This window comes from Oryzias latipes, chromosome 3, assembly GCF_053564925.1.
Source record: "Oryzias latipes strain Hd-rR chromosome 3, Olatipes_Hd-rR_3.1".
NCBI classification, from domain to species: domain Eukaryota; kingdom Metazoa; phylum Chordata; class Actinopteri; order Beloniformes; family Adrianichthyidae; genus Oryzias; species Oryzias latipes.
Window position 1 is genome coordinate 21,582,727 of NC_136239.1, and position 13,601 is coordinate 21,596,327.

At 38.4% G+C, this 13,601-nt stretch overlaps 1 protein-coding gene across 1 annotated transcript in view; it reads right to left on the bottom strand.

Annotated features, from left to right (window-relative positions):
- Positions 1-13,601, bottom strand: part of kif18a (kinesin family member 18A) — a 33,104-nt gene that overhangs the window by 6,356 nt on the left and 13,147 nt on the right. Inside the window, exons 7-14 of the mRNA XM_004067126.4 lie at positions 11,874-12,050; positions 11,663-11,737; positions 11,464-11,564; positions 7,708-7,870; positions 7,185-7,349; positions 6,206-6,327; positions 5,833-6,113; positions 3,298-3,354 (exon numbers count right to left, since the gene is read on the bottom strand). Coding sequence (XP_004067174.1) covers positions 3,298-3,354; positions 5,833-6,113; positions 6,206-6,327; positions 7,185-7,349; positions 7,708-7,870; positions 11,464-11,564; positions 11,663-11,737; positions 11,874-12,050 — 1,141 coding nt within the window. The remainder of the gene's footprint in view (positions 1-3,297; positions 3,355-5,832; positions 6,114-6,205; positions 6,328-7,184; positions 7,350-7,707; positions 7,871-11,463; positions 11,565-11,662; positions 11,738-11,873; positions 12,051-13,601) is intronic.

The window sequence follows — 13,601 nt, forward strand, 5'->3', positions numbered from 1 at the left end:
AAGAAGAAGCGCCACCCAACACAAAATCTGATTGTTCTCCTCCTAAACTTTATATTTTCTTATTTGTAATGACTCAATATAATGGTGGTTTTTATTTTTTCCTTCCTCGGACTAAAGCAGGACAGCAAGTCATCGACCTTGGTTATAGAGACGGAAATCATCATGAACCCAGACGTGCTTGCTGATGCTTTTGTAGAGCTCTTCGAAATAAATAAACCTGATCTCTCAACATCATCTGTGTCTTCTGTGCATTGTCAAGGACATATACTACAGTCAAAGCTTCCATGAAGCGATGAGGCTAAAAACTTTATGGTAGCTCCTCCCACACACAACGGAACGTCTTGTTTATGAACACATTTCTGGACAAGCATTAAATTTAATGGGCGTCAACAGAGGCAGCAGACACAAATTTGATGCAGAAATTGTGTTTGATGTGAACACAGCATTAAACCAGGTTCGATGGATTTGTTCAGAAGCATTGCACTTTTCTCCCAAAAGTGAAACTTATTATCCATCCAAAGTGACTAATATACACTTTTATCTTCTTTATTATGCATTTTTTTGGCTCCTGCAACTTGTACTCCGGAGCGACTTATATTCCAGTAAACGCAGTAGCTTCATTCATTCATCCTCTGCAGGCTCATGTGGTTGCTGGACTCTACCCAGCTACTGTCATGTAAAGGCAGGGGAAAAATCCAGACAGTTTGGCAGTCTATTAAAGGCAGACACAAAGACAGACAACCTCACACACACACACCTACAATTTAGAGCCATCGATTAACCTATGAAACATGTTTTTGGACTGTGGGAGGAAAAAGACTGACACCACTCTGGAGAAGCATGTTTATTCATACAAGCCAGAGTGGAGGCTTTTGTTGGTTTGTTTGGACTCTGGTCTTTCAGAAAGACTTGACGCTGCTTGCACAAAAGCCTAAACAGCCCTGCTGGTCACGCCAGTGGCTTCATCCCAACAGCACAAGGGATTGGACAGTAAAGCCCATCCACTCTATGAGCTGTTCTTTCAGTCTAAAGATATCTTAAAAGGGCGAATTTCAACCAGTAACCCCCTTTTCAAGAGATAAAAATAAATAAATAAACAAAAAATTTCAGCACCAAGCTATTTGCCCTTTTTACACGTTCAAGGTAAAGAGCAGATGAGGAAATTTTGTTTCATTTTTTGAAGTGATAAACATATTTTTGCTGGAGTGCAGAAGTATGCGAGTGAGTTATGAAGGAATCTACAGAACAATACAAGCGAAAAGTAAACTTCAATCGCTTTAACTCTAAAAGTCTTTTGCAGCAGATTTTTGTGTGGTTTTGGAGGCTGCTCTTATTTAACTTAATAAACCATTTCATATTAATCCTGGAATATTCTTGTACAATACATTTTTTGTTTATGGAAAAACTAAAATAAACAAGAATTCAGAGGCAAAATTTGATTGACTTTTTGGGGGGAAGAAAAGACCCCCAGACACCCCCGCCATTCAGTCAACACCTCGCACCTTCAGGGTTTTGTGGTACCATCAGTACCCTCCTACTCTAAAAAACCTTTGAGGCCCGTGGTTGGCACTTCAATGAATCACAAAGGATGCCATCCAAACGGCACTACCAAATCGGAATCCCTGATTGGTCAGAGTTCAACTGGTTTAACTTTCAATGTGGGTCCAGTGGCCGTGTGTTTTGTACATAGATTCTGAAAACAGTCATAGAAAGTTGCATAGTGATGCGTAAACTCAAGAGTTTTGAACACGGAAGCCTGAAATGCCAATTTTCCTTTTCATTTTTTTCGTTTTCATTTCATTGTCTATGAAATGCGTTTTCATAGACTTTTCGTTGAAAGTGGTGGCTTCAACGCATGTTACCTAAACCAGTGGGAACGTAGCTTCAAACCTGCTGTGTATTATCACCTGCTTCACCTTATGTTAAAACTAGTTGAGCCAACTATATTGTTCATCTATTTGATGATCTATTTAAAACAAATAAAGTCCAGGATTAAAGGCACAAAATCTTGTTTTTCTAAACATTATTGGAACCTTAAAAGACTGAAGATTTAGTTCTAGATCATGAGTGGTTCGTTTTTCAATCAAACAAAAATATTCTCGACTTTTTAAGGGCATGGAAATGATGTTAAACCTCTACATTTCCCCCTTTTTTAAACTTTGAACTGACTTAATTTACAAAACGAAACAATTTAAGGATACCGTTTTTTCCCTTGAGACAACCTTTTTCTTTAAAGCAATGTGGATATTTTATGTTATAATTGGCTGTCAAAAGTTTGAAATAAATCTCAGTGTTCCAATTATTAATTCATTAGTGACTTTGAAAGATAACTTCTATTCTGAACTTACTGTGTACGTTGAATTAATGCGCTGTTTAGTTTGTAGTAAAACTCACTAAAACAACAAAAATTTGTACAACAATGCATGATTATACACTCCAACCACACCATTGGATTGTATAGTCATGCATGACCATGTGGAAGTGAGCAAAGCATAAAAATGCTGAATTGTAGAGGATTGTGCCTGATAGGATGGACAGAGAATGGAACTTTTTAAATCATTAAAAACGCTGAAAACTTGACACTCCAGCAGTGTTGGGTTACTACAGTAAGTTGAGGGAAAAGCGCTACAGCAGTGGTGACCGACTCCCTCCTGTTTCATTTTTTCATTTCCATTCAAAAACCTTGGTCATCTGGTGGAAGCATTTGCTCTTTTGAGACAGATTTCCCACAATCCATTTCAATGAAATGTAGACCACATGTATTAAATATTATTATTGCCTATTTGAATGGCTATATTTCACGTGGATTTCTTTTTTGGTAAAACATTTTCCCATAGGTTCCCCATATACATACATATATATATATTTATATATACAGTTCTCTCTGTAAAACTGCTTGGGGGGGGGGGGGGGTGGGGGGGGATTCAGATTCTTTCATTATTCAAGTTTTGGCCACAATAGAATCTCTGCTGCGCGACTATAAATCACATTATATTACATGCCGTATTTTTATGATGGTTTTTACTGCTTTGGGCATTTTTTTTTTACAGCTAAATGAAAAGCAACAAGGCGACAGAAAACTGTAGGCTTGACACAACCATTTCACATCAATTAAAAAAAAAAAGAATGAGTAAAATGCTCTTTATCCGGGAGTGAACTCAATCTTTTAAGTGGAAATTACAAGTATAAAGCATAATAAGTGAGGGGAAAATTGGATTAATTAGTAAACGGAAGTTTTTGGATTAATGGCGATAATTATGTATGCAAGCTGAAAATGTAAGAGGAGAGTCCTTTTACCTGTGGGTGACAGGGCACTGTTGCACACCGAGCTTCTTTTGGAGCGTCTCTCTGCACCTGAGGATTACAGAATAAAACAACACTAACACATTATCATAACTGCAGCAAACACAGTTTAGAAAAAGGTGTGTTGACTTTTCATGGTTCAAGTACAATGAAATCTGACACTTCTACAACTGCCATGTCAAGATAACTTAAACACCTTGAACTGTGCAGGCTGCAGCTGTTTAATCAACAAAAACACTTTTCTCCAATAGTTCTGAAGAATATACATCTGAATCTTTTGAAATGGCTTTAATTTGCCATGCATTGGCCTTATCAGCCCTTTTCTGAAATATGACGCACGCCAGGATGACATTAATATCCGCACTCACATGTGAGAGTCTTTGTCTTTCAGACAATAAAGTTGACAAAAAGTAAACAAAAAAAATCAATTTCAAATGAAATAAGCAAACAGTCGAGGAGCAGGTGCAGATTTTATGCCCTAACAAACATGCGACAGAATAATAGTTGCTGGAAAACGCCGCTCACTTCTTTTATTCAGACCGCGCTCCTTTGCTTGTCTTTGTGAGGCGCGATGTATGTATATGTCAACAGGGGCTGTATCTACTATGTCAATCAGAGAAAGTCGTTGAAAATGAAACCCGGAGCCTCAACAAAGAAACTAGAACTGGACTAAAGCCAATCTGGACACTGACCCCTGCTGAACCACTGTATCAGCTGGAATTTAAAATGTGTTTTTAAAAAAAAACTGTTAATAACGAAAGGATTTCAAATCAGATGAAGTTGTGACTTTAACACTTTGGACTTTTTTTTTTTAAACTGTAGAATTACTAACATAAAAGCAACATTTTTGCTTTTAAGTTACGATGAGGGAAATTTCACATATAATTTACTTTGAACTTAAAGAAAAGGTTGAATACCGACTGGATATGAGGAAAAGGTCAAAACTCCCTCAGGCTGAACAGATGATGTGATCACAAAGATCAACAACATAGTTGATCAGCAACATATTTGAATTGAAATCTCAATGAATAAAGCTTTTTTTTGTGCTGCTCAAAGACGTATGCTAATGTAAGCATTAATATCCGCAAATTCTCACTTTCTAATTTCACTTTATTGCAAAAACATCATGATGTTTGCATAAAAAGACTCAGCCTTTTTACTTTGTATGACTTAATTTGTCCCAGTGTGCTAAGTGATCTCAAAGGATCATCCCATTATTTTTTGTTTTGGTAAAAGTCCTGCTACTCTTATGCCTTAATATCATGCACCCGTACTGAGGTTGACCCGCACGGGTCCTGCAGGTTTTTAGATTGTCTGGGCTCATGTGGTGTCGTAGACAGCAGCGGCTGAATCTTTAAGGGTGCACACGTGCGTCTTGTAGTTCCTTGAAGCTTCTGCTGTCACCTTAAGGGACGTCGTGAAAAAAAAGAGTGTGCCATTGCTGTGTTTGTGATAAATGTACGGATAATGTAAGTTACACTCACTTATGATGCTGTCATAAGGTGCCCCTAACGCCGAACTCTAGTCGTTAGTAAGCTGTGCGTTCCGACTCCTTACTGGACGCGTGCAGATGCTGCATGCACGAGGTGTGAGGGTGATACATGAGTGTTTGTTGTGTGGCCACACTAACTACACTCTAATTTCCTCATTTCTAACAATCAGGCTACATGCAATAGACTTGCATGGGGTGCACAAGAAGTGCACACTTATCACATGAACGGCACTAACAGGCCCCTTGCACAGTGCACAATTTGGTGAGTTGAAGAAAAGAAAAATCTGTATGGTGCGCCTGCGTCTAACCAACTTCACCCTTAATTACCCTAAGTACAACCTGATGTCCGCAGCCTTCCTGTTGAAAAAATGTTCTGAAACATTTTTGTTCTACAGGCTCACCGACTGGTCTGCAATCTTGACATTTTGTGTGCGTCACGTGTGTGTCCCGTACAGATTTGCACATTTGTTTGCCGGTATCCACGTATAAGGGTTGTTGTGACAAACAAAGACATTAGAAGAATGAACCAACAGAGACCAGACACCTTTAAGAAGCAGTGAATTATGCTTCTTCAGAGGAGTAATAATCAGATAACATTGATCATTTGTGCCCCAAGGAATTATATAGTAATTTGCTATAAATGTCGTGTTCAGATGTCACTGTGCAAGTTAATATCACAAAGTTTAAAATAAAAACTACATAACGCCCTCTTTTTGGTCGCATGATCATAAAATGCTAAAGCTGTGAGTTATCTGTGAGGTGAAAATGAGGGAACTGCTATCCTAAAAACCCAATTTCCCATCAGCCTCTCTTCATCACTCCATATTCGCATATAAGCTGAATATGAGCTGTGGTGTAATACATATTTTTATTAAGGTGCAAGTTTATGATATCAAACATGTAGTAGTTTTGAAAAAAATTGGTTTAAACAGAATAATAAAAAGGAGCGGACCAATTATTCAAGTAGATTTTACTAATCTATTCCTCCATGTTGAACAAGCAGGAGGATAAATCAAATGATGATGAGCATGACCTACTGCAGGGGCTACTCTGGTGGTATTGCAGATGGGAGAAAGTCAGGATAGGTGCCAGCTCGCTGCGGAGCTCGGTGCGTCCTTCCTCATTCGTCTCCTGCGACTCCAGATTCCTTTCACCTTTCCGCTGCTGGAGGGACTGGTCAGCCCAGACCACACCCCTCTCCCTCAACACAAGGTGCTCCAATTCCTGGTTTTCCCTCTCATCTTTTTCCGTGGCCAGCCCATTCCTATGCAATATGGCATAATGCCGACTGAAAGCTGGCAGTAAGATGTTCACCATTCTGAAATGCAACAGACAAGGAGGTCAGCTTCACTTCTTCAAAATAAAGTGTAATATGCTGGGAAAGTTTCGTGGAGCTCATAATCAACGCACTTGTGCACTCTCTTGTTCTCCTGATCCTGTAGCAAAGTGAGCTGGACCATTTGCTTGACGTGTTGTTGGAGATCATTTACCTGCAGCTCCAGTCTGTGGCAATGCAAGTCCTTTTCTAACACCTAGCAGGGAGAGTGGAAAGACTTGAGAGAGCAGAAAATAGGAGGCAAAAACATCCTGACCCTGACAGGCAGATGTGAGAACAAAAAGTTGGTTAGCTGTTACGAGTTTACTAACAAGAAGTTGCAATGTTCAGTGTTCATCCATGTTTTATCAAAAAGTAGGCAATTCTGAGGGGGAAAGGAGGGGGAGAGCAAACTCTGACGTAAAGAAACTACGAAACAACAGCAGAGAGAACATTTGACCGCTTGGTGCGTCATAGTTCTGGGTCGGTTCCTGGAAAAAGAACGAAGAAAAAAAAAAACATGGACACGGTTTAAGGTACTGGCTGCTGTGTGAGGGATGAGTAAAGGGTATTGATTAATTCTCGTCAGTGATCCACGAGTGGGCTAGACAAATAAAATGAGCACGGCTCTAATTACTGAGAAAACAGATGTGAAGAAAACAAAGGCAGTCACGACAGCAGAAGAGACGACACTTGTGTTGCTAATTGAACAAAACAAATCCTGCAATATTTGAATCATATAGGTACACTTGTCTTGGTATGTGGGGATGACAGTTTTATCCATCTTATTTGATATCTCCATTGATATGAACTAATCCAACTTAAACAAAAAAAATCTATATTGCTGTCAGTGGGGAATCTAAGGAAGGCTACAACTTCAACTTAGGCAGGTTCAATGTCAGAAATCCAGAACTTACCATTTGATTTGGCACCATTTAAATAAAGGATTTAATAAAAAAGAATCCTAGTGATACAGTTTTACAAGAGACCATACGAGTGTGAAAAAGTCAACAACAGAGTTGATCAGTCAAATGAAAGGAGCACGAATGCCGTTTCTAAATGAGTTCTGCTTACCTCTGAAGTCTGATCATTTGTCTTCAGCAGCTTCATCTCGTTCTCAACTCGATGGAGCAAGCCATCGTTTTCCAGGAAGCGCGCCTCTGCCTCCTTCAGACGTTGGCAGGTGTGTTTCTGCTGAGTGCGTAAGCTGGCAATCTTCCGCTCATGCTTGCAGGTGGCCTATTAAGAAGAAAGAGAGCGACCTGTAATTAAAAACATCGTGGATGGTGCACTTGTACTAGTATTAGAGAGCATTGTGGTGTAAAAATTTAAGACGAAACAACACTATTTCCCAGTTACCGGGTATATCCAAATACAATAATGTAGATCTGTGAACTGGTTAACTGTTATTAATGTACCAAAACTTTAAAAAAAAAAAAAAAAATTAGTTTACAACTAGGAATACTTTCCTGCATTAGAGTAGAAACTAAACTAGAGACAACTCCAGAGAAGCTGCGTGTAAATTGATGAGTTTGCAGGTATTCACCAGCATGAATGATTGTGCCTGAAAAGACCATGCGGCGTGAACATCAGCTACCTTCTCTGTCTTCTCTTTGGCACAGAAATATTGGACCTGCAGGTTGTCCTCCTCGCTGTACCGCTGGCGCAGCTCATTCTCCTTCAGTTGTCTCTCCAGATCCAGCTGTTCTCGCCTGATTTGGCCCCGGCTAGAGAAGATCTGCTGCAGAGCTTCTGACACCCTGGGAGAAGAGATTCATGTCTTGTGCTTTCAGGTCCAACTTTCCGAGGCCGTACACAGCGGAAAAAAAAAAAGGTGCTTTTTTTGCATTTCTCCCAGGAGTTTATCATAAATTAGTCATTCTATACAATACTTGATTCAGCAGAACTCATCTTTGTGAACTTTTGGATCATCAGTATTTTTATGGTATCATCATGAAGGTGTTTAGTCAGCTCTGCACACCTCCATGAACACAAGAGCGGTCTGAGTCTGCATTGCACTAAAAGTGGTTCAGTGTCATTCACACTATATGAATAGAGGGAGGATCATAGAAACACCTATTAGCAAGGGTGCCCAAAGTAGGGCCCGCGGGCCAAATTTGGCCGACCAAAGGTTGTCTTTTGGCCCACCAAGTCATGCCTGTAGAGGCCACGGAGTGTTTAGTTAAAAGCCCTTAACTTTTCCCATTCATTCATGGAGCGACAACAGCAGAAGCAAACGGATAAGAGGCATTTTAAACAAATATAGAAGGAGGATTATTTTTCTCCAGAAATCTCTTCTTAGGCCGTTTAGTCTTTTTTGTCAGCAGTCCGTGGCTGTACTTAAAGAGTACAATATACGGCGGCCCTACGAGACTAAACACGCAGTTTTATCCAAAAACAAAGGTGAGGCGCAAAAGACAAATTCTAGAGAATTCCAATCTAAACTTCTGTCACAGCAAGCCAGCCTCCTGATGCCCTCGGCAGCACAGGACAGCGCCACATTGGCTAGCTACCAAAGTTCGGCGTTAATTGCCGAGAGTGGGAGATCGAGAGAGATTCAAAGAAAAATGTTACTAACCTTTTAGTATAACTATCGTGTGCTACCTTGAAAAGTACCAAATACAAATAAATAACCTAAACTATATTCATTATTCTCTGCCTTTATTTCATGACATGCAAAAAAGTATTGTATTTGGCCCACAGACCGGGATCACATTTAGATTTTGGCCCTTTGAGCGAAAAAGTTTGGTCACCCCTGGGAGCTTTATTATGAAACAGCGTCATCACAGCGATTCAAGCCAAATGTAAAGAGCAATATTGAGCAAGATGTAAATGCTAATACTTATACTGCTGTTCAAAAAGCTCTTAGAGAGTCACTTAACATGTCCAAAAAGTCACACAAGACGTTTTGTTCTCTAAAGTATACAATAAGATGTTGAAATACTTGACAAAGAAAAAAAAAATACATTTAAAATTAGAAAACTATAACAATTTTATAGTTATAGTTTAATCTTAAAATTTTTCTTATTTTAATGAGCAAAAACAGTGTCTTCCCACACACACGCAGGGTTAGGACAGCGGTGCGGTGATGCCGTGATTGGATGCAAGGGGCTGTCTAGTTGAGTTAAAGCGGCATGAGAGCGAGGAAAGGCATGCAGGTAAATAAGGCTGGAGAGCTGTCGCTGAAATGTGACTGCACTCTTCAATGCAATTCTAGTGACGTAGGAGACGCCGTGGCCTTGGTAGACTGTTGAATTTTTAATAGCGGCAGAAGTGTATTCAGAGCCCGTCTCCGTGCGAGTTGTGAATTCTGATGCCAGTGAATGAAGTGTGTGTGAGAGTGAGACTCATTCAGCTTTTTTTCTTCTCGCCCCCTTCCTAACCCCCAACCTAAATTCTCACATAGATGCCACTGTTTATGTTGAAGACAACAATATAAAATACACAACAATGTAAATAAACTGTTTGAAAAAAAAAAAGGTCTACCCATAATCAAAACTGAATGTACAAAAAAGAAAAATAACACAAGCAGATCTGTACTGATAGAAATGGTACTAAATATTAGTTTCAGATACAAAAATGAAAGTAATTCACATTTTACTGTCAAATCTGGTCCATAAAGCAGCAATATTTCTATTTAAAGGGACTTTTTATTTCACACTACCACAATATACGTATACTCAGTAGCTGCAACACAGATTTATGAAAAAAAATACAATGAAATAAATGAATTTAAACATTTATTGGTATTTATTTATTGGTAAATATGTTCAAAGTTAGGTCAAGGTAAGAACATAGTGATGACTTGTGGAGCACAAAACATCAATGTTCTAGTAGTAATTTACATATATTGAACTCAAAGCTGACAAAGAATAAATATCTCTGACAAATGTGTGACAAATGTATCACACATTTTAATAAGTGTGGATTTGTCAATATACATCAGTTATAAGCTTTATCTGGTTTGCAGAATAAGGATCCAACAAACTGTTTGTGTGTTCCTTCCTAGCATCAAATCAGCCCGTGTGTCGTAGCCGCTAATGCAACATGAAGTCATCCCAGAAGATGGACCATATTCCAAGAAACAGACGTTTTCCAGGAGCTCTGACGGTCAATTTCATAGCCTTGCATAATAGTTGCACAAACAAGGTTCTTAAAAATCAAAACAAATCAGGGAAATTAGAGGAGGTGTTGGCTCATACAAGCTACGGGAATTGGCCTGGGCCGTCATAAGCAATTCAGCACCACTGGTCTTGAAAAATCAATGCAGAAACCGTCTTCAGTACATCCTGGGCAGAAGCGCCACTAATGCATTGTGTTATGACGGTTTCCAAACAGTGGTATAAGCAAATAAATGTATAGTGGCTGGGTTGTTTCCCCCAACTAATGACATCCATACTGATGTGTCATTATTTCAACAAGGAGAGTGAATTCTTTCATGTGGAAGACTTCCGGACGGCTGCTGTTGGATTTAAACTACAGACAGTGTTGTATGTTTACTCAGATAATGGAGAGAAAAAAAGAGAAAAAAATGAGCAAAACAATGTAATTTGTCATGATTTATTCCCACTTTTTAAGTTAGTAAATTTATTGATATTTTGTAAATATACTGTAGTTTGTCTGAATTTTTCTTTTAATCTAGATTACAGAGATTAATCATTATAAATACAAATTAATTCAAATTATACAGCTTTGTGAAGAGTGGAATAAGATGGAATAAAGGAAACGGGGAAATATTTACTTCTCCAGCCTCAAAGATCTTTTAAGACACTGTTAAAACTGGCATTAGCAGGTTATTCTACCAAAATTAAAGCTGAACTACTGTTATGGAAACTTTCAAATGACTCCTTATACACTATATCGAATGAATTTAAATAAATATATGTATATATTTTTCAGCTTGGTTGTGAACCGTGTCAAACACAGGCACATCCTAAGGTTAGGAAGACAATATTTAGGAGCTACTGACAGTTTCTAATGGTCACAGAAAAGCAGCTTTTATAAAAAAAAATGTTTTTGCATAATCATTTCCCATAGCAACACACTGCAGTGACTGTGCAGTGGAGGTTGATTGGTTACAATTAGCAATAATTATTAAAGAATGAAAGCCAACATAGATCAAGCTTACATTTAAAGTTAAATTACTGTTTTCATTTTTGCTTTAGAAATGTTTTTGAATCCAAACACTATATATTCATGGGTTTAAAAAAAACTGAAGCGTACTGCTAGTATACTCATCCCTCTAATTCAGTAATGTGGTTTACAGTGAGGGGTTTATGACATATATAAAATAAAAAAACAACAACAACAACTGCTGTTTCAATTTACAATGTAAATCACAGCACAGGCTTACCTTTTAAACTCTGCCAGTTTCTGAGAAGAGATCAAACTGAGGGACCCAGGCTCTTCTCTTTTTGCCTCGTATTCTTTTAATTTTTGTTTTAACTGTAAAATCTTTCAAATTAAAACAGGAAAAAACAAACATTAATCCAGTAGGAGAAAGGAAATCTGCTTAAAGTCTGTGCAAAGTTGGGATGGTTTTTGTACATTACCTCTTTCCGTTGCTTCTCACATATCACAGCATACTGACCAATGTGGCTATCCAGGCTTACGACGTTGCTCTTGAGCTAAGGAGTGAGGGTACAAAAAAAGTGTCACTGTTAATGAGTACCTTGTGAGTTTATTTACAAGATAATTGCACTTAAATAATATATGTATAACAGTTTACAGCTATTAAAACAACATGAAAGCTTTGGCACTGACCGAAGTCTTAATCTCCTTGGCCCTGTTGGCATATTTAAGAGTGTTGTGGGTATCATCATATGATTTAGATGAGGGGCTGACATTGGCGATCATAACCGTCCTGCAGTTGCCTCCTAACGAGTCTTTTAGGATCCTCGTCAGCTTGCTGTCTCTGTATGGTATGTGAGCCTTTTTACTCTGAAACAAACAAAAAAACTTGAATTATTTCTCAACATTTGTGAACAATAAAACAAAACAAAACAAAAAAAAAAGTTTATTATAAAATATAGAAATCCCCTTGGTAAACTATAAATGCTTTGCCTTGCAGGATATATTTGGGAACACAGTAAAGTGAGTCAGACAACATTTGAGGAGCTTAATTCTGCCCACTTTGAAAATATATCAAATAAACGTTTGAAAGGAGCAAATACAGATTCCAGGAATCCACCCCTTCTGTCAAACAAGACATAAATCAAGATATAAAAAAAGGAGAGCATATGTTACTGCTTTGGTATGCAGAAGAGTAATCACAAAAGTGAGGTGTGCCCTAACATGCATTCTCCATCTGGACCACAAGAGAAGCCTCCTCAGGTTACACTGTTTGGTGGAGACCAATAAACCTAACAGGGAATACATTTTTGGAATGGAATTTACATTTTGGAACTTAAGTCTTTGTGCAGCTGGTCTATAAATATATCCAGGCCACTCATAACTGTTGTAAATATAGTCTAGCTGCTTAGCGGAATTATAATTTTATGGATAAGATGATCGGAGAAATTCCCAAAAAGGAAGAGAGTGTAAAATGAACTGAGGATATAACGATGAAACTTCAGCTAAACTATCTAAACAAATAAATAAATTAAAAAAAAGCTCAAATTAAGTCTTTGGAAATATTATACGACAGTAAAATGTGTGAAAATCAAACTAAAACAAGCTTTTCATTGTCTCTATACTAGGTTAACAAAAATTAAGACTAGTATTTCTAAAGAAATACATATTAAAAATGAAACTACACTTTCAAAACAAAGATTCTATAGGTCCTGCATTGTAAATATTTAACGATGGTCTTGGAAAGACCCCATCAGCTCATGGATTCATAGGAAACACTTATATTTTGTTTTTTTCTTGTCATATACTAGATGGTTTGAGTAAGCATGAGTATGCAGAATGCATCTTTTTCTCCTTGGTAGGATGATCGCTGCTCCCAAGCTCAACAGCCCCCCCCCCCTTCCATCCAAACTACTCAACAAGTTGGCACTACTTACTCCATCTCGACTTTATGAGATTTATAAACCTTGCTTCTCTGAATAGGTTTGCAGAGATAAAAGGTCAAGCTGGAGAAAAGTTGCTTCATCAAATAAATCTGCATAAGTTTGGCCATTGCCTGAGGCAAGAGAGGCACAACAGAAACCTCTGTGCAGCCTTAACTGTGTGCAAGTGAGGATGACACAGCCGAGCAGAGGCAGCAGTCTTCTTACTCAAGTGACTGCTGACCTGACACAAGCGGGGACATTCTTTCCTGTAAACAATGACGCAAATTCCTTTATCCACTATCAGTAAACACTTGTACACTATAGAGCGCGGAGATACGATGGGGAACTTTGTGGTGGGTGGTGGACAATGAGAGGGGTTATGAGTCGATGACTGCAATACATGAAATGAGCAGGGAGAGTAAATGCCAACCAAACCATGGCGATGAAAGAAGACAGTTTCATTCCGAAGTATGAAGTAACCCAGTGAAGACGGATT